The sequence below is a fragment of the Lampetra fluviatilis genome, chromosome 43 (genome assembly GCF_964198595.1).
Source record: "Lampetra fluviatilis chromosome 43, kcLamFluv1.1, whole genome shotgun sequence".
NCBI lineage: Eukaryota > Metazoa > Chordata > Hyperoartia > Petromyzontiformes > Petromyzontidae > Lampetra > Lampetra fluviatilis.
This window is the reverse complement of record NC_136317.1, coordinates 4,911,191-4,938,231: the sequence shown is the minus strand read 5'-3', so window position 1 is coordinate 4,938,231 and position 27,041 is coordinate 4,911,191. Positions and strand designations below refer to the sequence as shown.

Sequence of the window (27,041 nt, the reverse complement as noted above, 5' to 3'; positions counted from 1 at the left end):
TGCCGCCTTTGTTTGCACCGTGTGTGCTGCCGCTGCAATCAGCCCACGGAAGCTTTGAAATGGTGCCTGCAAATTTGCGCAGCATTGCCCCCTTCCTTTGAAACCTCGGCAGGACCCTCATGAAAAATTGTCTGTAGACACATTTGGGACTTTCCTGGGCAAACAAGCAAAGTAATAATAATCTCTTTTTTTTGTGTCATCTCCCAACAGATGGGCACACATTGAACTTAACGATTCATTTTTGTCACCCTCTTAATCCGCCTACTCTCAACAAAACCATTCTTTGTGGACAGTGAGATAGTGGGTTATTTTTTGCCAGGACACTCCCTCAATTCATCAGATTGATGGGGGGTGAGGTGTGGGTGGGTGTCGTTGGACAAGGGGTAAGGGTGAGGTGATTAGTGACAAGCTTAATTCAAATCTTCTTTTCGAGGAAGATAACGGTCGTTGTAGAGCAAAGCGGCACGAGATGGGGAGGTTGCGAATTCAAATTCTGGTTGTGGGGGCTGGTGGGGGGGGCGAGAGTTTGACTCGGCCCATCATATATAATTTTGTTGTTGATAAAATTAGTACTACTTCATGCGGTTCTCCTGTGGAAATATTGGTCACCACAATCTGAATGAGGAATTTTACACCACTGGCTCACCGTTGTAATTGGGGGAGACCAGCACCGCTTCGATTTTCACTGGAGTCGGAAATAACTTTTGATTCATTTTTTTCTTTTTCTAGGAGGAGGTGCAAGAGGAGTACGGCTGGAAGCTGGTCCATGGCGATGTTTTTCGCCCTCCCAAAGGCAGCATGCTCCTGGCTGTCTTCCTGGGCTCCGGCACGCAGATCTTCATCATGACCTTCATCACTTTGTGTACGCGTGCCGCACTTCACTGGCCACTGCTGTCGAGGCAGAATGAAAATATCTCCTCCCTCCGACCGCCACCACGCCTCTCGTCATTGACACTGACTTATGACTGATGAAAAAAGAACAAAGTAATTTTACCGCAATTTTGTCCCAGTTGTGTCTGTCGGCATCATGTCGGTAAAGAGAGTATCTGTTTGGATCTCTCGCAGACCAGTGCTAAGAACAGCGCGCTGAAGCGGATATCACAGAGCTACTTCTGAGATCCTAATAAGTCACCTCTCAGCCTCACTTTGTGTGACTGAGAGGTGACTAGCCTCTGACCAAATGACCGACAATACGTTACATTTCCGAGGCTCCAAGCAGGTTTGAGCCTGGTACGTTGTGGGCTGTAGAGAGCGGTGCAGCAAAATCAATTGTTGTACTCTACATCTATGGATCCACATTTATGCTACCAGCCTTTACCAACCAGCATGGTAAATTGTGGTCAAATGAAACCTATGACCCGCACGGTGTGTAAGGAAGCCCTTGTTCAGAATTTGATTGACATCTGCAAACATTTGGGCAATGGCCCTCCTGAACAGAGAGGCTCTCGTTCAGAGCTCTGAAGAATGACCATTGCATCATTCCCAATGCAGACATTTTCATTCAGCCAAATATGCAAACCCATGTGTGTGTGACCTTTAACTACTTTTGAGTCAACATGAAATGGTTAGACTGGCCGGTCTGGTTGCAAATGGAGCTGGTTAAACCTGTTTCCCAAGTTGGGCCAGCTTATAGATCCCCCTCCCTTCCTCGGGGAAGATTAAAGAGTTGGATTATGTGTTTGTTTATGGTGATTCACGGCCCTCTATTCCATGTCAGAGTTCGATTCTTGAATCGTTTTATTTAGCTTTGTACGGCATTGCAGCGTCTTAAGTGGCTGCAGGGGTAATGCGAACCAAATACAAAGGGCATACAAGAATAGAATTGCTCCTCACTCACAATTGGATGCGCGTGTCACTAGTATAACAATCGATGAATTGATGCATCGTTACATGCAAAGTACGTTTTTCATCTGCGCTTATTTCCTGCAACTACACAGGGAGCTGCCGTGGTGGAACGGTTAACACATTAGACTGGCAATCCAGAGGTCGCTGGTTCGACTCTTATCTAATGGAGCGACAGTAGGAGCAATGGGCCAAATTTATTAAATTCCCCACGCAACCTCTGCCCACCCAGCAGCGTGCGAATGGGTTCATAGTGAATGGCAGGTCATGTGCGGTTGGGTAAAGTGTGGGTGTGCCCACCTTTTCAAACACGTCTGGACGACGTGGAAAAGTTGAAGAAATTCCTTCTGTGGCTCGCTCTAGTGGAGGCCTTTCTGCCAGCAGTGCCTCGAGCAAGCTATTGCAGGGCCGTGCCTTTACCTTTGCAGAAATCCCGAACGCAGTTGCGCTCGTGTCTCATCTCGCGCAAAAGATTCGGTACGAGTATTGTAACTGTTAAAATAAAAAATTGTCGACTAATCCGTCTCGTTGGATTGTAGAGGCATTCTCCGCTCGGCATTGTTGTCTTGCTGTGCTGTGGGTGTGTGCCGTGCAGTCTTCGCCTGCATGGGTTTCCTCTCCCCGGCCAACCGCGGTGCGCTCATGACCTGCGCGATGGTGCTGTGGGTCCTCCTGGGCCTGCCAGCGGGATACGTGGCGGCACGCATGTACAAGTGTGAGTACTCCACCACATTCTGGGCGGTTCCCCAAACACTTAGAACCCCCCCCCTCCCCCACCGCCCCCACCACCCTCCTACCTTTCCCATTACAGAGCTGTTAGCGAGCACCTAAGACGGTCGGTGCTGATACTGACGCACTGGGCAAGGTACTCGTTGAAAGTTGAGTCGACCTCCAGGAGGCCCACGATCGGTTTAGGAAAATTATTCCTCCCATTTTTAGACTAGATGTCTTCCAAGATTTTCGTGTAGGCTTCTCTTTGTGCATCTGTAGAGGAGTAGTATGGAGACAGGTCCACCTGTGAAAGATGAAGGCAAAATAACCCCACATTCTGAGCGTTTGCATTTCCGCCAGCATTGATAGTGTTCCTGAGATGAGCAGTCTGTTCTACACACAGGCGTTTTTTGATTGAGGTAAATGTCAAGAAGGCAATCACTCTCAATGTTGGCATACTCATCCAGAACATAGTGGTGAAAGTATTAGTGATGAATGTGTTTAGTTTTTATTGAAAAATGAGTTGCTGACAGCTGACTGGGGCTGAACTCCAAACTTTCTCTCAAGAATAATTTTTCGGTTGGAATGCTTCTTCTCCCTAATTAGGTCTCCCAACGACTAAAGTTAAAAAGTCATAGTTGCTACTTCAGCGCACTTGTACAATGAATAACAGATAAATTAAAAATAATAACAGGGAACTTTGAATGTCACTGACAGGAAATAACCCTCTTAATGTTTTGGCTGTCTGGTCTTAAGAAAATATTTAAGTTCATCGTGTGAACATTTTAAGTATACATTTGCTGCTGTCCCATTAGCATCGGCTCAGCCCACACTTTTCTTCCCGTGTATTTAAGACTCTTGCGATGAACCTCAATGTTACAAGTTAGTTGGTGACACTGCGTAGGCAGTGGTTCAAAAGCAAAAAAAACTCAACACATTTGTCAATAACACTGGGGCCTTAAAACAATGATAATGTATCACAGGACACCTTACGGCTAACGGCCCTTCTGTATAGCACCTAACTAGAGGGGCCAGAGAGATAGAGTAGCTATGGGTTGGGGCTGGCACTTTATTCCATGGTGCCCTGAAAAGTATTACGTTTTAAAAATGTTCCCGGATGAACAGTTTTAAATTGGCGTATTCATATTTACCTGTTGAGTAGATATCGATTAACCAACAAACCCTTCAATGATGAAATGTATTGTTACATAGACCCATTTGTATTAATTGTTAAAAATTATGAAATGTTGCTGACACATTAATCGCCAATGCAGGACCCTCCTGACAAAACTAGTCTTTACTGTCAGTGATAATTACCATTGCAATAAAATTGCATTATTATTAAATAGGGGGATTTACACTATTTAACCCAAGAAACCTATGAAGGAGAGCAGGTCAGTCACAGGCAGAGGAGAAGGGGAGGGTCTTGGACTTCATCAAGGGAAGAGTCCTGGCAGGGCGGATTTATCATAAGGGTAGTTCCAGACAATGTGGAGCAGCACAGGAGAAGGAGCGACCTCTCTTTGAGTGGAGGTTAACTCGAGGTTTTGACAAGAGGCCTTTGTTGCTGGATCGAGAGACGTTGTTGGTGGGAAACTGTAGAGTGTGACGGAAGGGAGAGGTCGCTGGGATCAGCTCCATAGAATTAAGAGAGTTGCTAGTTTTGCGTTTTAATACGGGAGCTTAATTCGTGAAGCCCTTTTTGTTTTGGGGATTTTTTTTTTACTTTCTAAACCCGGCGAAAATGAATTGACACGGTGGGACATTGGTAAAGTTGTAGAGGGCGTTTACAACAAAAATGCACGCACTTCTTTTTCTTTGCAGCACTTGGAGGGGAACGTTGGAAGACCAGTGTGATCCTCACGGCTTTCCTCTGCCCAAGGTAAATCCCTACGAAACACCTGGCACCTCATATTGCTCTGCATGAAAACGCAAGTACATCAGAGTGGTTGAACATTCCGCCATCTTCAAGTGCCACGATTGACAACGGAGCCTAGAAGTAACGCGTTTGCCGTTTGTTGCAAATGTTGCAAGCGTTGGGTCCCACAGCCATTTCTGGTTTATACTGTAACGACAGCCGACTTTTTCCCGATGGCTCGGTTGGGTTTTGTTAATGTGCGAAAGCAAGAAAATGATGTAAATTTTAGGTGTTTATTTGTCACAAAGTAAGGAACAATTCGGCTTACCCAGACTAGCTTAGTCTCTCACCCGAGCGGGTGTGCGGCTCAGTCCGGACCTCGTGCGGGAGCGCGCACCCTCCAATTTCACAAACAGTAAAATCTTGGGTGATCCGCGAATGACTCGCGATGAACTTGACCCGACCGACCCGCAACCATTAACAGCTGTTAAGAGGGGCTGTGTTCCGACCCGAACGTGACCTGCTGTGCGGGTGGTGACCCATGGCGCACCGGCGGCTACCCGACCCAAAGCATATTCCGCTAACAGACGCCAATCATCGCCCCCTCCCGCGGAACTACTGCAGACATTGTCAAATGCACCGCCTTCCGCTCGTGATCCCCTTGCTGCCTTTATAATAAAGGTGCTTATGCCAAACGTACGCGTGATGCGACGGGTGGAACAATGGTGCTTTATCATTTGCCACTTTGCGTTCGCTCGACACGATCAAAAACGATATTTGCTGCAAACGGAATCGTAGCCCACGCTGTATCTAACGCCGGCCGCTGTGTGTCCGCAGCCTCGTGTTCGTCGACTTCTTCACCATGAACCTCATACTGTGGGGCGAGGGCTCCTCCGCCGCCATCCCGTTCGGCACGCTCGTCGCCATCCTCGCGCTCTGGTTCTGCATCTCCGTGCCGCTCACCTTCCTCGGCGCTTTTGTCGGCTTCAAGAAGGAGGTAGGGCGATGGACGCGACTGCCGTCCGCAGCGGTAGTTCCCGACCCTTACTGGCCCTGTCGGTGACCTGTCGGTATGGAGCATCGCGCACCGATAACTTTTTTTTTTCATGTAAATCTTTACGACTCTGAATTGTAGGACCTGCGACCGTTCCTCGGACCACTTTCCATGGTGTCATGGACCACCAATGATTTATTGGAACACAGGTTGGGGAACCACTGGTCTAGATGTTACTTTTTACTAAAATCTATAGCTCATGACCTCTGACAGGATCGCCTGCCATGCGTCCGACCAAGTCGGATCTCGTGAGCCAAGCACGGTTTAACTAAAGCAAAACTATTTTTATTTTACCAGGTTGAGTCGACCTAAAGGAGGCCCAGGACCGGTTTAGATATTTGCCAGGTGATGTCAGCTGTGAATGGGAGTCTACTAGAAAATCTTCACCGAACTAAACTATTTGTATTTTACCAGGTAAGGCCCACTGAGCTATACAGCTCTTTTTCAGAAGTGACCTGGCCACAAATGATAGCTCGATCAAGTAGCTTGTCACGTGGAAATGTATAGCTGCCAAATTCTCTAGACGCATGTTTGTAAATGTGGAGGGAAAAACTGGAGCACCTGAGAAAAATCCATCGCTACTAGGAGAACGGGCAAACTCCAAATATACAGTTTAAAACGTCGGCTTTCGCGACCAGTATCATCCATAATACAGGTTTATTTTTTGGGTTAGATCGCGAAGATATATGAATGTGTCGTTAAACCCACCACCACCCAAAACATCCCAATTAGTAAGATTTGTCACGTAAACAGGCGTCAGGGTTGGGATTGAACCCACGACCTCCTGTATACCAGGCAACGTAATTTACATCTTTTCACCAAACCGCCTTCAGTGCTTGAGCCTGGAGAGTGCTTGAATGTGTGGCTGCTCCACACAGACATATTGTCATCGGAGTTGCAGGCCTACACTGGGCAGTGCAGCAAAATCCAGTGTTGTACTCTACTGCAATGCTTTGACATCTATGCTCCCCACGCTCACCAAGCCGCGCTGACCAGGGCGAAGCAGAGTAAACAAAACCTCTCACGTGGGAGATGTCCTCATCCAGCAGTGGATTGATGAAAGAGCTTTAAATGCGGCACGTGTACGCGACCTGCTGGGATATCCCTTTCTCCTCTCGCTCCGCTCGCACGCACACAAGGGGCCCCGTATAGATTTTTATCCATCACGCCACCCCTCCCCTCCACCTTTTTTCTCCCCCCCCCACCCCCACCTCTATTGATCGTGAAAAACGGTCGCCGAGTCTTGCAGGATACGGGGAAGGAAAAAAATCAATCGGCGTCTTTGTGACGCACGGCGGTAAAAAAAAAAAAAGCATCGCGTTGCATCGGCCGGCACCGTTAAGCGCGGCTTCCGGAGCAATTTATGCGGACGCATGGCGCCCGCCCGTGCACGCGCGGGCGGTAACCTTTCCGGAAGATTGTCGGCACCGTCGCATCTCCCCCGCGCGTGTTATTTATTTCCTCGTCTGTTTATTTTATTGATAAACGGGAGAGGCAAACCGTTGCGCCGCCACGCTGAGCCGCGCAGGGGTGTAAATGGCGCCGCACCACGCTGTGCACTCATTGGGCCGCTGGCACTCTCGATATTGAGTAAAGCAGTTTTTAATTTGCCACTTTACGGCTGCCGGGTCCCAAGGTGCGAGATGTGTTGTTGTTTTTTTTTAGCATCGAGCACAAGTGGGCATTTGCAGTCTCGGAACATTTCGCCGAGAGATGTGCGGGGTGTTGTCGGGAGCAGGTGTCATTGCGGTCGCGTTTTAGTCTTCGCAATTGCTCGCAGGAGGTTATTTAAAAGTCAGCCGAGGGGCCACTGAGATATGAGATTGTTTCCTAAAGGGAGAGCTATGTCGGTGAATGGGGCATTTTGCCATGAAGCTTCAGTTGATGCCCCATGAATACAATTTAGTGCAATATAAAATATACAGAAATTGCACTCGGCACCGTACGTATTGGCTGATTTTTTTGTTTGTTTTTCGTTAATTTCCATTCTTTCCAGGCGTACAATAATGAATTACCACTGTTGAAGTGACAGGACATTGTTGCAATTTGGGGTCATTATTCGATTCAAGAATTTATTAATTTTCGCTGTCTTGTTTGTATTGTTAATTATTTGTGCGTCTCATTTACACAGTTTTTTGTTCCAAATTAACCTAAATGTAACATTGGCATATATGATTAGCACATAATTGGCATGAACTGTAATTAATAGATTTTTACATGTACAAATGAATGCATGGATCACAAGTGTCATAATCAATTTTAATTGATAATTGAATGCATCATTACATGCCTAATAATTACCTATCGCATTATATGGTCATTAAAGCTGGAGTGGTGGTGCAGTGGTATTAACCATTAACCCGAATTCAATTCTAGACCAATAGCTGATAGCAGACTTGAGTGATATCGGACCAGTCCTGGGAATTCCCCCTTCGCCAATCCACACTGACCAGCGTGGTGAAATCTGGTCAAACAATCTTCATAACAGACACCGCGAGGGGGAAGCCTTCATCCTGCATAGGATTTGGAAATGTGCTGTACATTTAATCATGTGATCAGTACATAAAGTGAACTTCAAAGTAAGCCTAACATAAGATGATTTTGACCACATGTGGGTTATTTTGGTTATCACACACCACAATGTGGTGGTGTTGAGTCGGCTTACATGAAACCTGAGATAAGGAAAGCTAGATTCTTGGTTCTTTCGGGAAAGTCACGAAGAAGGGAAATAATAAAAATAAACAATAAAATTCTCACGACGTTTCGATTGCAACACAAGCAATCATCTTGCTGTGGTTTTCACACCTGATGATAATTGCTTGTGTTGCAATCGAAACGTCGTGATAATTTGATTGTTTAATTTATTTTATTTTATTATTTACTTTCTACGTGACTTTACCGAAAGAACCAAGAATATTAATCCCTGCAGTCACGAAAGCTTTAAATCGAAATTTAAGGAAAGCTTATTGAGATGTTCCTGCCCTGTCACTGTGTCCAATGCTCAACTGAGAGTAATGATACGCACGTAAGGCAAATTGCATAGACAGCAAAACGCATGATTCCATCATGTGTTGGGTGTCGCATCACGTCACAGTACTGGTGTATAATATAATATACAGGGTATCTCAAAAATATGGACCCGATTTGAAATCGCTATATCTCTGCAACCATGAACCGCCCATGAATGAAACTCTTACCACTTGAAAGGGCGGGGCATAGAGTTTCAAAGGATTACCGCTAGATGCCTCTCCCAGCGCACAAACAGCCCCTAGCCTCAGTCATTCGCAAGATGGTAACCCCACAACACAAGGGGCGTTTTGCGTTCTGCAGTTCAGCAAGACTAAATCTGTAATTGCGGTGCAGTGTGCGTTTCAACGGCGTCTTGGCATTGATCCGCCAATGTTAAAAAGCGTTCGTCGTTGGTACCGACAATTTGAGGAAACAGGCTGTTGATGTAAGTGGAAGAGCACAGGGCGAGCACGCACCTCAGAGGAAAACGTGAGAAGAGAGGCGTTTGGGACGAATTCAACTATCGTCTCGATGTTGTCCGTACAGCACGTGGAGGGCACATAGAGCATTTATAAAATGGTTGGTATAACTTGATAACTCATTAAACCGTTTGTAACTTTTCGTGTAATTGTAACATGTTGCCATCGTGAAATATACTGCTTTGAAATTGGGTCCATGATTTTTAAACACCCTGTACTATTGGGTGCTTGCATGGCCAAGCAGTAGCACAATCGTCGCTTGTTCCAGAGGTACATTTTTCGAATCCAGCATTCTGCCCTGGTTAATACTGCACGTGTATGATCTTAACGGATAATGCGCAGTTTGCTTCACAGTACAAGTTGAAGGCCTCCTGGCGTCATTCACAACAGTAGCCCATTGAGTGCCAGCGTCGTGGTCCAATTTTTGGCAAATTAAAAAAATTACCCGCAAATTACATTTTTCGGAATTGTAAGTAGCAACCATCGGTCCCTGCTGCCACAACTTGGCAAGGCCCTCGGTGAGGCTTTCCTGGGTAAACCAGCATAATAATCTTCCAACTCAAAGCTTCTCCTTGTTAGTGCATTTATTTATTAATGAAATCTTGTTTACACCCTGCTTGCACACTTCTTCGTGGAGTTTCTCATCACTTACAAAAAGTGTTGGAATTTGATTTGTTGTCACCCTTAGGCAGTGTGCCAGCGTTCAACTGCTAACGACGTCTGGATGCGGTGCGGATTCCTGTGTTTGTGCAGATCCGCCCTGGTGCAAGTAAACAATCACTGCTGCCTCTTGTACCCGCAGGTCATTGAGTGCCCAGTGAGGACCAACCAGATTCCGCGCGAGATCCCTGCTCAGTCCCTCTACACGCGGCCCTTGCCCGGCATCATCATGGGAGGAATTCTTCCCTTCGGATGCATCTTCATCCAGCTCTTCTTCATCCTCAACAGCATCTGGTGGGTGTGCCAACAAATGTCACTGGAAAATGTCTCTGCTGTTTGCGAGGCGCCATCAGCAACTCCGGTCGCCTCATTATCGCTCTTCTATCGCTACTAACATGGTTACTGTTCCTGTCAACTTCACTAAATGATTCCTCCACCCGTGTTGAGGATTTGGTCTACCTGAGTTGATTGTTGTCTCTTCCACATTGTGTTCAACCACCACCACACTGCAGGTCACAACGCGACTCTTTCTCCTTATCCTTCCTTCGCACTGCTGCCCTTTGGAATTCCCTGCTGTCTTCTCTTTTCCGAAGCTCTCGTTACCTTGTTTAAATCAAGAGGCGTGCGAACGCTTATCTATTTCAACTTTGGTAAATCTGTTTCTAGCAGCTTGACATTCTGGGCCTCTGCTGAGCGACTCTTAAATAAAAAACATGATTTATATTGGTCGGCAGCAATCGTGGACCTATCCACTCGAGCCATCGCCATGTCTCACGGTGCAAGAATGCACGGGGGGGGGGGGGGGTTGCATCGCACTCCAGCTGATTACATCGGGTCTTCCTCTCGGCTGCACTGCGGAGCTCGGGATAAAGATGAGCGAAGCGAGAGCCGCCCACAACGAAATATAAATGTCGTTAAACCCGCCACCACCTGACACAGCCAAATACAGTGGTACCCCGGAGATCGAACTTTATTCGTTCCAGAAGGCCGTTTGAACACCGAATTCATTTTCCCCATAAAAATTGATGTAAATGACATTAATTGGTTCCAGACACAAGCAATCTCTCATTATAAAGCATTTTTACACGAAGTTTACAGTAATTACATGCATAAAATCATACAAAAAAACAAGAAACACACTAAATAAATGGAATAAATGAATAAATATATGGAATAAATGAAATAAATGAACATTGAACTTCACTTTACCTGTAGTAAGGAGAGTTGTTGGCTTGAGTGGAAGGTGGTGAGGAGGAGGAGGTGGTGTTATTGTTTGGAAGGGGAGTCCCCTTTGTCTGGGCAAGCGTCATGCACGCTGGCCATACGCGTCTCAGCCGTACAGGTTCTTTCAAGTCGCGATTGCCTGTTCGACCTCCGAATTTTGTTCGGTTTCCGGGGCAAAAAATGTTCGGAAATATTGTTCGAACACCGATTTGTTCGAGTTCTGGTGCGTTCGATCTCCGAGTTTCTACTGTAGTAAGGTTTGTCACGTAAATGTTGTGGGTTTACTCTCCAACACACCGGTGTGCTGAACTAGCAACGAATTGTCACGTTTTGTTTACGTGACAAACCAAACTCATTGGCTGTGTCGTCGGGTGTTGGCGGGTTTAACGACGCATTTATATTTGCGCGATCTAACCCAAAAACCTCTAATGGATAATATTGGTCGCAAAAGGTGTTAAACCGTCTACAACGAGATTGCTGAACAGTTGAAGACGTCTACTGGAGGGCCACAACTGTAAAGCACATTCGAATTGGCACACCCAGGACAGTTAGTGTTGCATTAGTAGGAGGGCTGAAAAAGCCTTTGGAACGTGCGTTATTTTTGATAGTAACACTTAACCATCGAGTCGGTCGGGCACACGGGGTAATTTTAACACAATTTAAACACACCTCGTTTCAACGGAGGTGTTTATACGATGCTGGAAAGTGCTTATTTCAGTATCGCATTTGCCTATTATTGAAATTGCCTTCCCAATTCTGGAAAAAAAACCCATCAGAGTCTAGCGTTAAAAGCCCCGATGCAAAACGTCTTTGCAACGCCCGCGCTAATGCTCGGGTAGTTTTGTTGCCTCAGCACATTTTCAGGGACCAAAATATGGCACAATATTACGCAATCATGGCTTAATATGATCTTAATGGCTTTTCTCTCCGTGCGGCACCTTATGAGATTTGATGTAAATGTCCTCCTAATGATGCAGCGCTTACAGGAGAATTGTGCTTTGTCTGTGCAGGTCCCACCAGATGTACTACATGTTCGGATTCCTCTTCCTGGTGTTCATCATTCTGCTCATCACTTGCTCCGAGACCACGATTCTTCTCTGCTACTTCCACCTGTGTGCTGAGGTAAGAGTTCTTCTGATTCTTCTTCTATAAACCAAAAGCCCCATCTTTGCATGGTTATTTGGTGATGCTGCTGCTGCGTTGGCAGTGGTGCACAAGCACAATTATAATCTAAAAAATTAACCCGTAAAAACAAAGTTTTTTACTATAAATCCTTTATATGCGTGTTCAATGGGCCACAACCCAGCCCACATTGGTCTTTGAAACGGGCGGCTAGAGTCCTCTCGTCCTCTGGCTTGAGATGGCTGCCAACTATGGGTCAGATGATTGCCTGCCACCATTAAGCAATTGGTAATTAAATATAATAATTTTTTTTCCTAAAAAGTGTTAAATTTTGGGAAAAAAATGTTCACGAAAATACATTGTCACGCACAACGAGTCTGTGTGCAAAATGTCAGCTCGATTGGATCACGGGAAGTGGGTTAAAAAACGACCGAAAGATTTGCACGGTCGTAAGCGCGCAAGCAAGTGAACTTAATATAAAGGATTTAAAAAAAGACCAGATGGCTCATTGGGACACTGTCTACAGGAAAGCCACCCACACGGGTGCCTATCTAAAACCTGACTCTCACCATCATCAAGCCCAGAAGAATTCCCTCATCAAACTTTACACCACAGGTCTCGTTGCATTTCCGACCATCACCACCTAGCCCGTGAACTGGAGCACGTACACCAAGCCCTCAAGATGAATGGATATTCGGATTGCACAATCCGTAAAGCTGTCACCCCAAACGTTTGGAGAGATTTCGATTTAAAGCTTTCGTGACTGCAGGGATTCGTATTATTGGTTCTTTCGGTAAAGTCACGTAGAAGGGAAATAAGCGAGCAATCCTCATCAGGTGTGAAAACCACAGCAAGAAAATTGGAAACAAGTGGTGTTCACACCTGATGATGATTGCTTCTGTTACAATCGAAACGTCGGGATAATTTTAAAGTTTTAGTTTTATTATTTTATTTTTTCCCTTCTACGTGACTTTACCGAAAGAATCAAGAATACGTTGGGAGAAACCACCTGAGGACCCAATCAAAACCATCACCTTGCCATACAAAGCAGGGGTCACGAAAAATATTTCCAAAATCATGAGCAAACACAAGATCCAGGTTCGGTTCAACACAGTACATAAAATTCGTCATCTGATCCCATCTGTGAAGGATGTGATCCCTGACGTGCGATACCCCGGTGTCTACAAACTATGTTGTTACATTGGAGAAACCAAGCGACATGTCTCAGACCGTGTTCTTCGAACATAAGACGGATCTGAAACACGGTAGGACTAATACCTCTGCCGCGGCTGATCATTGTTTTAACGCTGTGGGCACACGTGAAATTGAATTCTCCAAGACGAAGGTACTATGCAAACCCACTGGCTATCAACAAAGATTTGTTCATGAAGCCATCCAGATATATAAACAGGACACAATTTCAACCTAGAAGATGGGTACAAACTGAGCAATCATTGGAAGGATGTTATTAATGAGGTAAAGTCATAACTGGCTGTGATGCTTCCATCCTACCTGCCAATGTTAACAGTTATTTCCGACTCTCTGAGTTACATTACCTTGTTAAATGTCTTTACATTAACAGGCTAAATGTCTCCCTAACATAGCCGCTGCTTCCCTTTTCCAACACATTTATGAATAATGCTGCGGCCTTAAAAAAAATGGACAATCGGCGACGTTTTGGGTAATTGCCTGTCTTCGGAACACCTAAATGGCAATGCCTGCAACGTTGTGTGTTGTATATTTTCTCTGTTAAGGCCACGGGGTTATTGATGGATGTGAGTTTTCATTTCATTATTTATATGCGTTCAACAACAATACAGTGAAGGCACAAAGAACCGGGTCGACGCACCGAGGTGCTCCGCAACTGTGACCCAGGGAACGGCGGAAAAAAACACGTGAATGAGAAAGAGAGGCGGGAGTAGGACAGGGGAGGGCAGAAATAAAGGAATAAAAATTACTGTGGGACTAGAGCCCCCCCCCCCTTTCCTCCCCCGCGCACAGCATCACATCAGGAATACCTGAACTAATTTACCGCCAACCTCTCGCGGTCCTGCGACACAACGATCCGTGTCGGTGTGTCTCCCCCTTCGCCGCGCAGTGGAATGAAAGGGGGCCCAAGCTTTTTGTCCATCTTTTCGAGCGAAAAAAAACTTTTTTAAACCCCCCCAAAAAAAGTTTGGACGTTAACACGCAGTTATCTTCACCTCCTCGCGAAGTGCATCGGCATCATCATCAGACTTGAACATAATAGGAATGTTTGACCATAACTTCACCACGCTGGTCCGTGCGGGTTGGTGAAGTTGTATGGGGGGGGGGAGTACAGAAGAACCATGGCTATTGCTGCACTGCGCTCTATTGCCCACGATGCCTGTTACAGCTGTTTTATTGGCATGGCGGTCACCCAACAAAGCTCCATCCAGGCTCGACCTCTGCTTATCTTCTGAGATCTGATAAGATGGGGTGCATTCCTGGTGATTTTGTCACACATTCTTAACACTACGCTCTACAATTGCCTGTTATCTGCAATGCCGTGGGAGGAGGTCCGTGCAATGCCGCAGTTAGATACTTACCAACTACATTATAGACCCGCAACAATTGTTTTTGTCGTCTGCGGGTCCCGAAAGGTTTCGAACCACCGCTAGGCATTGAATCGTACGGTGAGCGAACGAACGCGCATGCATTGCGTTTTGTGACGCGTTGAGAAAATCGCAGTCCCTTCGCACGGCCGCTGACGCGCGCGATGTTGCAGGACTACCGATGGTGGTGGCGTTCATTCCTCACAAGCGGCTTCACGTCCGTCTACCTCTTCATCTACGCCGTGCACTACTTTGTGTCCAAGCTGCAGATAGAGGGGATCGCCAGCACCATCCTCTACTTCGGTTACACCCTCATCATGGTGCTCCTCTTCTTCCTCTTCACCGGTGAGCTCCACTGGCGTAGCCGTCGGAAGTGCGCAGGCGGTGCGACTGTGCCGAGGCCCATCACGGGGGGGCCCCGAGGGAGCCCAGAACGCCAGGCTACAAAGGGGGGGGGGGGATGGGATCCGTTTCAATCTTTGCACCGGGGCTTGTGCCCAACCACACGATGCCACTGGGTCATGACACTGGGTGAAGCGTGACGTTTGTCAACCCTGATTTTATCATCCTCGAAGCGGTTCTTGGCTAGCCACCGAACAAAGACGGTCACCCGCATTGCGCGCTTTCAGATGCGCTCCTGGGGCCCTCCGGAACGCTCTTCCTCCCGATGTTAGGAAGCCACCGGAGCTATGCACTTTACAATCTAAATTTACTTACAAACTGCTTTTTGTTTTTAGTTTGTTGTCCTTCCCCAGCATATCCGACTAACATGGTTGGCTACGTACGCTGCAAAAGACGCTCAACATACATCCATATATACATACTGAACCTGAACCATTGTGGATACGCTTTGTCCTAACTCGTTGCAAGTTAAACAGCTTAGTTCACCTGCTATGATGGAGGACCATTGCTTAAATTGTTGAAATAGTTTCGTAATATAATTTGGTAGTAATGATAGAGGTTGATGTAATAATTTTCAATCCTTTGTAAGTCCGCTGTTGGATGAAGACTTTCCAACACTGTGATGTCAATTGGGGGAGTTGATTGACCATACTTCACCACCTTTGTCAGTGTAGGTTTGGAGTTGGGTGGACACACATCAACTAGTTCAGTTGCGGTCTGGATGTGAACCCAGGTTTCCGGGAAAGTGGCACAGCTCAACGTATTTGCTCATCGTATATTCAGCGCGTGTCCCGCTTCTAAGGCGTTGTGGGTTGATGGCGATGATTGGAAATATTTTTAGCCTGGTATTTAATATAATGAGGATTGACATTTCTTCTCACACAGAGATCAATTCCATTGGTGTGTGCCTGTAAGGGATGTGAGATTGAAAACTGCAGGGAATAAGTTTAACAGATTATTCACTGTAATTATTTGTAGATGTGTTTTAGTAATTAGAGTAAATACATTTTTTTATCTACTTTAAATTCGTTGTGGGCTTGTAGCAATTCGCAGCCCTCATCGCCGTTGAATGAAATGTCACGATTTAATTGGCCGGCGACGCGGCCCAGCGGTTAGGAGCTTGCCGCTCGTTGCAGAGATTCACGGTTGGATTCCAGCGGCCGCCCTGGTTAATGCTGCGAATGTAATAACCATAACACTGCTACGCACCCTCTGCTTCACAGTGGACAGCAAAGTTCCCCTGCGTCATTTGCAAGTGTAGGCCGCCACTGTGTGCTGGCATCAGGGTCCAAATTTTCTAAATTAGAAAAGTAATACGCTGATATTACTCGATTGGGAAACACACAGCAAGCATCACCACCCAACTGCAAAAACCTTGACAGGACCCTCCCGAGAAGAGGTTTTTTTTTATGCGCGGCGAAACCCCTGGGCAAAAACAAGTGTAACCTGAATGTCTCATCTGTACAATGACAGGTTACTCTGATTCTCTTTTGCAGGTACCATCGGATTTTTCGCTTGCTTTTGGTTCGTGCGCAAGATTTACAGCGTGGTGAAGGTGGACTGAACATTCCACATCGAATGAGTGAGGAGTGGGGTGGGTGGGTGGGGTGGGTGGTGGGTGGTTTAATGTAAGGAAGTGTTGGAGCGTGTTTGCGCAAAAAGCATTTTTTGGACGCGGTGTAAATGCTGTGCACGTACTTTTGAGCGCGACCGCAATTTTTCCGAATCGAGAAGTCGGGGGAGGTCACAAAAACCAAGGAAAAAAAAACCGATGTATTACCGCTTTTTTTTCCCGTTTACTTTTTTGCTTCAACTAAATTTTTCTGAGCAAAAGCACACATTAGTGGGACGTTGGGATCGGGATTATTGTTCTTTTCAGGGCGCTGGTGCGTTCATTTTTTTTCCCTGTAAAATGATGTCGGGATGCCTTTTTTGGCACTGGTTAGAGAAAGAAGCGTAGTGTGTCCGAGGATGGTGTGTCTGTTGCGTAAAGTTGCAAATTCCAAACGAGGCCAACGTAATTACGCTTGGGGCTGTGCACAGTTGTGGCTCCCTCCCCCCGTTTGGCCTGATGGCCCCAGCTCTTATCTAACACCGGAGTTCGAGCCACAAAGATCGGTAAAGCTTCCAGTTCTCATACCGAAATAGTGCTTCATTGCACTTCCATGTTGTTTTCGATTTGTGCAGCACGTTGTCCGGCGTGATAGCCACTTAAGGACATTTTGGTATTCATGCCATTCTTATATGCGGGGGGGCCAGGTGTCTTGGCAGCAGAGCGAGAGGCTCGCGATCGGACGGTAGCGCGTTGAAATTCTAGGTGTGGGGTGGGCACGGACAGGGGTTGACTCAACCCTTCATCCCTCCAGAGTCGATAAATCGATTACCACTTTTTGGGTAAGTAAGCAGTGGATGGCCTACGCATAAATTCACCCCCTCGATGGCAATGAGGAGTTTACGCCACTCGCTAAGGGCTGCTGTAAACAGGAGTTGAACACAGCCTCGGTGTCACATTTGAGCAGGAAATCCACTTTTGGTTTCTACTACATCGGCTGTCACGACACATTTATATATTTACGTAATCTCACCCAATAAAACCTGCATTATGGAAGGCCATATGGCCTATGATCTCCGACCGATTTGCTCGTCGGGAATCCTTCCAAACAACGCACGCTGCAACCCGAAGAAACATCCGAGAGCTACAGGGCACAACTGTGAAAACCCACAAAATAGTAGTTTTAGTCGTTAAACAAAACACACATGGGCTTGGTCCTTACATGGTTTTATATTCGTTTAAGTGTAAATAAAATCGACTGCACACTAAAATCCGTCTCATCCCCATCATGGGTGGCACCGACTGTTGAAAAATGTGACTTTGTGCGCCAGGAGACGGAGCCCTAGACGTTTCTGCGCTTGTCTCAGCAACGAGCTCCACAAACAAGCAGTGTCTACTGCATGGATGGAGGAGCTGTAGCCGAGGCTGCTGGGCTGTTGTGTTACCTTGGAAAGGATTTTGATTCGATGCCACGGTGCAGGTTTCACAGTGCCCTTTTCACTCGGCTGCAGCGTCTCGCCAATAATTTGCACAACATTCAACCTAATTTTTTACTCTTCACTGTTTAATCCGCATCTTAATAATTTTTCCTACTGTAGATTACAAAACAGAGTGTTACAACATTACATGGTTGCGTTCACCATCGGGTTCATAGTGAATGCTTTACACTGCAAACATTTAGTTTTGTTGGCCGCTACTCTGTGTCAGTTTGAACGTGGGGTGGGCTTGGGGGGCCCTCTGCTGTAGTGCCACATCTATAACTTGCGTGCCTACTGCACAACGTTGTACTGGACATTCTGAAGGGTTTATAGGAGAATTCCTGGCACGTTTGCGAAATGGGCACGCGCAATCTTCCTCGCATTTTAAATTGGGCACAGCTGCCCGGTTCGGGGGAGGGGGGGGTTTAGACTGCAGTGATTACACTTTTTAAACGACTCAATTAACACGTACAACTCTCTGGAAATATGGAGCTAATAAATAGCTTTGCCCATCCCCCCCCTTCAAAAAAAAAAGTGATCCATTTTGGAGGGTCGCTGTATGAAATGCCCCATGCACCTCGTAACAGCTTGAGAGAGAGAGACATTAACACCGATTAAACCGATGCGTACAATAGCTCGGTCACTATAGGAGGGCCTTGCACCGTTATTGATGTTTGGAAGCCCGTCTTGTGTGAAGTCGCAAGAAGCGTCGACCGCGTGCTTCGTAATGAAGCGACTGTCTTCGTATTGAAATGCGTGCGCCGTGCCTATTAGCGAGCGCAGTTGGAAGACGTGGCGCTAACCGCCTGTCCTCCTCGCACAGCTGTCCGATGTCGTGTTCCCAACTCAGAATTCAACAATTAGAAAGCAAGAATCGCCCACTTTTGTTTCAGTACAAGTGCTACATTCGTGCTCTACTGTGATGTGCAGTAAACGCTTTGTTATACACGTGTGGATTATTGCGATTGCGCATTAACCGTGTGAATATCCTAAACACGCGATGCTGCTTTAATAATACTGGTCAACACACTTTTTCTGGCATAAGGTATTCCAACGGTTTTAAGGTAATTTTGGGGTGATTCAAAATTTGGCATCAGTTTTTGTCTATCACATCAGGTTTTTGAGATATAAAATATTGCATTTTCAATAAAAACTGCGGAAAAAAATATTAAATAAATGTGGATATCTACATAAAATTATATTATAAACACACTATCCTAAAAATACAGCACCATATTTTAACACTAAAGCAGTCACTGACTCGCAACAACTTCATAAGTGACAGAGTTAATTTCGGGTAAAATCAATGAAAATGGGGTATGCCGATAGCATAAAAATGAGATGTGATAGAGCAAATCTGAGATCAGATTTGGAATCAGCACCCTGAAATTAGTCTAAAACAGCTGCAAAAGTCCAGGCCAGAAAAAAATGTTTGTTTTTTGTTGACCAGTGTAATTGGTATACGCTCCTTGGAGGGCCAACGAGGTGTGTGCCCACATGACCACACACGTGTCGGCGAGTAAGCCCGAGCACTTTAATAAGTGATAAACAGAGACTTGACGTTCCACGCCTTCACTCGCTTGCCACGTAGGTTGGAAACAACCCGTTGTTCACTCCTGATTAGGGGTCGGCACGGTTTGGCTCAAACCACCAAACCGCGGTTTGAACCGAACCAAATCGGTTTGGTTTGGCTCTGTTTGAACTTGTTCGGTTTGGTTTGGGGCTACGAAAACCGACTCGGTTTGGCTCGGACAGGGTGGAACCGGCTCAAACTAGTTTGGTTCAAGCCAACTTAAGAGGTTTGGTTTAGCTTAGTTTGGTTTGGTTTTGGTTTGGTTTGGTTCAGTCGTCGCTGGTTTGGTTTGGATTGCTCAATTTGAAACCAGTTTGAGTCGGTTCAAACCGTGCCGACCCCTACTCCTGATTGACGCGTATTTCGCGTTATTGTTTTATCCGGGGCACCCCCCCCCGCCCCCCCCCCGTATTGCCCTGGTGATCGAGGATTGAAGGCATTGATGCACATAACCCACGAACCTTGCGGCCAACTCTTTGACACACATTTATCAGTAGGGGTGCTGAAGATTCACTCCGATCCAGGGTGATCAAAACTTAATTATTTAGCTAATACGAAATCGTGGTGAATCTTAGCAGCCTCTCGTGGCTGCCAGAGTCACGTGAACTAATTCTGTAAACACTTGTTTAACAACCCTTCTGTCAATCCGCTGTTGGGTGAAAGCTTGCCAGTGCTGTGTGTCCGCTATTGGGGTCGTTTGAGCGGACTGCACCGCGCTGGCTGGGCAGTGCGGGTTGGGGTAGGGTGGTGGGTTCAGGGCCAGCTTAGACATCACCGGCCACTAAGAGTCACCGTGGCCGGGGATTCACAGCATAGTGCGCCAACCACTGTCCCACCGTTCCCACCACCGTCCAACTTATACAGATGGAAAATCGTGGACTCTTACACGCGAATCGATGACTCGCCATGAGTCTGTAGAGACTTGATTAATCGATGCTTTGTTATCATCTCCGTTATCATAATTTCTCAACAGTGTTGTGAAGAGTGGGACTCATGCTGTTTTTTGGCTGGATAAAACATCTGTCTGTCCATTTTCCATGTATGCACCGCCCAGTTTCAAATGGAGGGATACTACTACTCGAAAACATAATCGTAAGTTAGTTCCCCAAGGTTATTTCATAAAAGGTTGATAATTGTATATTACAATTGCCGTACACACTTATGCACGTAAAATTATATATGCTTTTGTATCATAATTGGCAAGTAGATTTTCATGTCACCATTGAAAATAAGTTTTAATTTGTATAATGTAGCTTTTCCCCATTATATTAATCCCAAGTTTTAAATGGTATAATATATATCCTGTTTTAATTTGCAGTTACGGATTTATAAAAAGAAAACACACTGAAGGGGTGGTGAAATGTGCAGTTTGTGTGATGTCTTTGTTTCAGAAATGATTTCAAAGGTGTAAATCTTGGAATATTTTACTGTAATATTGGTGGCTTGATTTATTTGTTGCAACTTTAGCCATTTTACTTGGGGGATAACTGTTTATCCGGCGTTGACTAATGAAAGGCTACCAGTTTAATATGTCCAGTCCAAACAGGGGAGTACAAAAAACTAAAAAAACAATGTCCATGAAAAGCAGAAGAGATTTATCTGTTATGTAAAATGATCACAAAAATTATCATAAATACGACACGCTTTATTTATTTGAATAATATGTCCTATACTAATATATGCTAAAGATGGGATAAACACACTGCTGGGGTAGAGTATGACGATTCCAACCCGAAACAAGTTTGGAAATACACGTATGCATGTTGGATAAGTAACATTTTCCCGACATGCCATTGTCTTTGAAAATTACTAGCAGTTCTGAACCGACCATTAGCTCGCTGGCAGGGCATATTTGCAAATGGTACTTTTCTTCGTTCTGGTTTGTGTCTTCCAAGTTTCAGGCACGCCTTAAATGCATTTCTCCCAATTTTTTCTCTGTCCAAAATCTCAAATTTGTCAATAATAACAACACTGACCTTAAAAGGAAATCCTGTCATGGGTGACCTTTTGGACAATGACCCTTCTTTATAGCACATCATTGAAGGGACATTGCCCAAAACGTCGCCTATCGTATACTTTTCCTTTTTGAAGCAGTGTTATTGACCAATGTGAGTTTTAATATTTGTGCTTTTAACACCCGCTGCCGACGCAACAGTGTACTCCCTCTCCAAATAATGAGTTGAGTTTTCAATCGCGCGAGTCCCGAATAGCCGCGCCACTTTTACCACAACAGATTCCTTCAGATCGGATCATCTTCATGAGAGCTATAGTTTGCCCCCTCCCACCCCCACACCGCCCCCCGTTACGGACGGACAGATGGAGCCGACGCATAAACCCTTTCAACCTTGGCTGGAAAGCGTTTGCAAAACAAATACAAATCCGCTCGCCATGAAACGCGGGCGACTGACACGAGTGCAGCGCGCAACTGGACACCATCTTGCCGCCACGTTGACCGCTTTCGCGTCCGCCGACCCGGCTGCGCCGCGTCTTCAAAGACCTTGGAATTGTTTATTTGTTCGATTCATTATGTAGAGGGTTGTTTTTTTATTTATTTAAGGGAGGAGGGGGGGGAGAGAAGGATGGTCCTCGTCATCGTTTCTTTGATCTCGCGAACGCCCGCAGCGTTGCGCCGATGCGGTGAGAATGCGGCGAACTGTAACCACCGGCCTATGGACAAACGGTAACATTCATTCATTGACGAAACAGATTTTTTTTCGTTACCCCTCTCCCTTTTGCTGCACGTTGAAACCAGATGATGATGTGCTCGCTGTAGCAGGGCAACGCTCCATTCCCTCTGCGACGGGGGCGTGCGTAAACAAAAAAAAACTCGTGTTCGTTCGGATTGTTTTCCCAGTTGCTGGTAGACTGGATGGAGTAGGTGTGTGGCCAGCAGTAGCCACAGCCATAGCGGAAGGCAATACTGGACGTGGTGTGCTGCCGGGCGTGGAAATGTTTCGCAGCTCACTCATGTGGACAGGCCCGGCTGAAGTTAAGGTCTTGTCTCTGGCCCTGAATATGCCTTACACTTTAAAGCTGTCTCAATAATTCACGCTTTTGTTCAATGGATTTCTGGGATACCTTATATGCACGGTTTTGGGCCTCTCTAAGATTTGAACATTTATTGTAACCGTATATTTAACCTGAACTGCGGTAATACCATGGGTTACGCTTGCATACGTTGCCCGGCAGCTTCATCTATTTACAAACTGTATTCGACAATGGCGTCAATGTCACGGAAATCCCTGCAAAGTAAAAAATAGCGGCTAAATTGGCATTCGAACATTTGTGCTTTAAAACGTAATCTACACATTCGGTGAATTCAAACTGATCTTCTCAAATGGGTATTGAGGTGGTGCTCAGCAATAGAAATTCCTATCTCACCGGTGGTCGTCCATAAACGGTGGTATCTATTTTACCGACCCGACATGGATGATGGGCTGGCCGAGTCAACCCCCCCCCGCTCCCCAAAACATAACTTGAACTCGCGACCTTCCGACTCAGAAGCTGTTCACTCAGCCGCCAAGCCTCCTGGCCCGGTGCTCCCCGCCCGGCTTTGCTGTGTCGACGCGAGCAAAGGGGCGATTGAACTTTTCGGAAATTCGTGTTTGCACAGATGGAAGAGCTGCTCTGGCTTTGGGCCCTGCTGTAACCTGCCATTGTGGGGGCAACGGCAGGAAATAGTTCGTTGTGCCCCAACAACTCTCGTGTGGCTGGTGACTACACTCGCCCAGCTCTTATCCACACGCTCTATTCAAACACAGCCGGGCAGAGGCAAGGCCCCCCCCCCCCCCCTCGGGTGTTTCGGAGGTCAGAGTGCTGAGCTGGGCACTGCTGACATCCTGGGTTCCAAATCCGGGTTTCGGCCACCTGCAATGAAAGCGGGTCCTCAAGCGTCGCATGAGTTCACGGACACTGCCCTGTCACACCCACGACGACTGCAGGAAACAAACTTAAGTGAAATGAAATGTGCTCTTGCCCTTAATGTGGCCAAGCGGGAGGGAGCTCTGCGAATTGCAAATATACCGGTTTGACTGTCACGCGACCAACGTGTCATCTCTTTAACGGCAGAGCGAGTGGGGAAAGTGCCGACCCTCGCCCGCACTCACAGCTGAGTTGACCAGAGGTCAAGGGAAGGAACCTCATGGCTAGCTCTGCGATATCCGCTTCTGCGGGCCGTTCGCCAACAATGCGGATGGTCGCGATGCTCTGCGGGATTTCAGATTGGATTCTTCGTCTCGCGTCGTTACGCCAAAGGCCGAGGTCGTGATATAACATTTGGGGGCAAAGAGCAAAGTGCTGCAGCTGGTGTACTGCTGTTTTCACGACCGCTCTTCATACACAAAAACATTTTATGTGCTTCTATTGGTCCGCCTGGGTGAGTTTAAAGCTAAGGCGGCTGGCCACCGTCTCTCTGAATTTACCTCGGTTGTATCAGTGGTGCACGGTACTGTACTGAGACATTCAAATCTGCGTTAGGTCATTCGTTCCACCCCGAGATTGAGCCATGCACTTGGTCACGATCGTTCCCGAACAAGAGGAGGGACAAACGGAACTGAATTCTGGTTTATTCGATTATAAGTTGGCACAACTCCGGCTCTTTGCAGCCCACCACGGTAACCATCGCCATGTTTACCAGTCTCCCCTTGTTACACGCTGCAAGTTGTTGATGATCGCTCAACACGTCCCACTTGAGAGAACCGATTCAAATTAAGGATGCGGTACTGCATCGTGCGAGAAAACCACGTGGGGGCACCGCAGGAGACACACTCTTGTCACCTGGTACTGTGTACACGCATGCATGATTTCTATTTGACGAACCTTAACGCATTCGTAAAATAACGGTGGGCCTTAAACGGAATAATATCGATGGGTGACGTTTCAGGCAATGGCTCTGCTTCGCGAAATTACCAATTTATTTATTTTTACTTTGATTTGAAACGCCACTGCGTTACTTAATGTGACGCGCACACACACACACGTACGCGCACATCCATACATAGACGTTCAAGATGTCTTGCATTTAAATCGGAAGTGTACGTCTCGCGTGACGCACACGTGTACACCCACACAGCCTCGACCGCTATCTCATTTCACACCGGGAATTCTCCCACGTCACATGGGGGGGGGGGTGTGCACGTGTTGAGCAAACCATCCGGCGCATTCCGCATGTAGCAACGGCAGTGGCTTGCGGCCGGAGAACATTGGTTATCAGATCGCGGTGGGCTGCGAGGACTGGAGCTGACGGAAGCCTGGCTTGGAGACGAGATGAATTGCTAACTCGTTTGCCACGGTCCCAGCTGTCTGCCGCAGATGACACCTTGACACATACGCACCCTCCCCACCGCCGCCGCCTATTGCAGTGCTCATTGTCGCGTTGAGCATCTTTTGACCCTGCTGTTGAAGCCCGTATCCAGTCAAGCACATTCCCTTTGTCTAATGAAGCATCCGCCATAGTCAGAACTAGCACAAGCAACAATTTTGTGGCTGTATGTACATTAATGGCAGGTTACTGCGGTGAAGTTTCGGTAATAAGTAAGCAGAGCGCAGCCTCCCGCTGGTATAAATTTTACGGGGGGGAGGCAGAGTGCCAGTGAAAAGGACAGCTTATCAAGGTCACAAAAAAACGGAGGCTTTTTTTAAGTTCTTGCATTTTTTTTTATTATTTCAATGTTTTAATAGTGTTCTTCGATGCGTTGCATATACGAATGTAAGAGAGGCACGCTTTGTAAAACGACGTTTTCGCTGGTCAGAGCTCAGCGATTACTCGCAATTCATCACGCCGGGCTCCTAGACGAAACAACAAGAGTGGCAGCCGAAGGCCTGTCACGCACGTGGCAGGTAAAGGGAAGACCCACCACGTGGCATTCGTTATTCCGCAGTCTTAACGATGGGAGGACAGCAGATGACGTGCGCACGAGTACAACCTTTCATCTGGCCAAAACCCAACCTTGGAATTACCTTAATTTTAAATAAAAAGACCCCACCCCACTATATCCCTAACGGACTACTTGGGCAAGTGCTGTTAGCGAGTAGCACCTATGGACGCCGAGGATTGTGGTACACTACGAGGGGGTGGGTGGCCGGCCAACGCTGACATAGGGGATGACGACACGGCAATCGTCTCAATCTCGAACAAAAAAAAAACCTTGCCGGTGCGTCTGGAAGAGTTCGGTGGGTGGCCGAACAAGACCCCCACAACTGGTTTAACATGCACGTTACATATGCGTGAACAGACATCCACTCAGGCGCGCTCTGACATGACACCTGGCTCGCGCCTAATTGATGTTTGTCGAGAGCAGGCAAAGTGGTGCCGGGGGGGCGGGGGTTGAGGGTTGGATGGGATGCCGCAGCACAAGCGATTAGTGTCCCGCGGCTATACTGGGGGGGTTGATGCTGCTGCTGCTGCTGCTGCTTCCACTGCTGCTGCTGCTGCTGCCGTGTCCACCTGATGAACCAGGTAGACGGGAGTTTCTCCTACCTGAGCTTCGGGGTACGATAAACTCGCGCGATGTCCTGGGCCCGTACTGCAAAGATTGCCGGGTTTGATCGTCCCGCCCTCCCTCCTCCCCCTCTTTGTTGTAGCGAGATGTTCGGAGACAGGTGAGAAAGGCTTCATTCGTCAAGGGATATGTTGTGTCCACGAGTTGTGATCTGGAATGTTATATTTTATTATTCTTTATCGCCGCGGGGTGTTTTTCCGTGAATGGGTTAAACAGTGTACACACACACAGGTACACAAATAATGAAGGTATTTCTCTTTGGCGTTTGTAAATTTTCATCGGATTTGTTCAGATTATTGGTGTATTGTTTGAAATCACAGATTGTCTTTTCGGGGGAAATGATTTAATTATTTATGATCTTTTTTTTTACTGGCTTAGTTTCTGTAATTGTTTACTTTCCTACTTTGTCTTTCTGTAAAGAACTCATCCGATAATAAAGATTTCTTAAAGTCTTTGTCGCTAGCACGTGTCGCTTGCATTGTGGAGATGGCAAAGTTTGTCATCATCATCGGCCACGGTCAATCCGCTGTTGGCCAAAGCCGCGTCCCATCTCTCACGGCCTTGCGATGCAACAATGCACTTGGCACCTGTCACGTGCAGCGAATCGCACCGCCCCATGTCAGCGGTGGACGTCCTCTCCGACACGTTTCCCTCTTTTGGCCGCCACTTCGTGTACCATTAAACATGCCGACAGCATCATCGTCGTCATCATGCCACGAAACAATACAAGGAGTGTGTTAAAACACGGTACCTATATCTTTCTCCGGCGGCTACCCGTCTGCGTCTTCACACGTCAACCAAATTAAAGCCTCCGAAGAGCCGTGCCGGTGTTTGGCAATCGTCACACCCTTCGGTCCATTCGCTCGCATTCATTTTCGTCCCTGCCAATCTCGTGAATGTTGGTGGCGTGGCCGGCGCAAGACGGTGCATTTGCGAGCACGGCTAGCGAGGGGGCAGCAGTACACAGTGGCAGCAATGCGCCTCGGCGTGCGGTGGACATG

At 46.8% G+C, this 27,041-nt stretch overlaps 1 protein-coding gene across 1 annotated transcript in view; it reads left to right on the top strand.

The window, feature by feature from the left end:
• Window positions 1–26,494, top strand: part of LOC144947045 (transmembrane 9 superfamily member 2-like) — a 41,981-nt gene extending 15,487 nt beyond the window's left edge. Inside the window, exons 10-17 of the mRNA XM_078876189.1 lie at window positions 730–862; window positions 2,438–2,557; window positions 4,378–4,435; window positions 5,249–5,408; window positions 9,756–9,907; window positions 11,848–11,959; window positions 14,709–14,880; window positions 16,434–26,494. Coding sequence (XP_078732315.1) covers window positions 730–862; window positions 2,438–2,557; window positions 4,378–4,435; window positions 5,249–5,408; window positions 9,756–9,907; window positions 11,848–11,959; window positions 14,709–14,880; window positions 16,434–16,501 — 975 coding nt within the window. The 3' untranslated portion in view covers window positions 16,502–26,494. The remainder of the gene's footprint in view (window positions 1–729; window positions 863–2,437; window positions 2,558–4,377; window positions 4,436–5,248; window positions 5,409–9,755; window positions 9,908–11,847; window positions 11,960–14,708; window positions 14,881–16,433) is intronic.
• The last annotated feature ends 547 nt before the right edge of the window (window positions 26,495–27,041 follow it).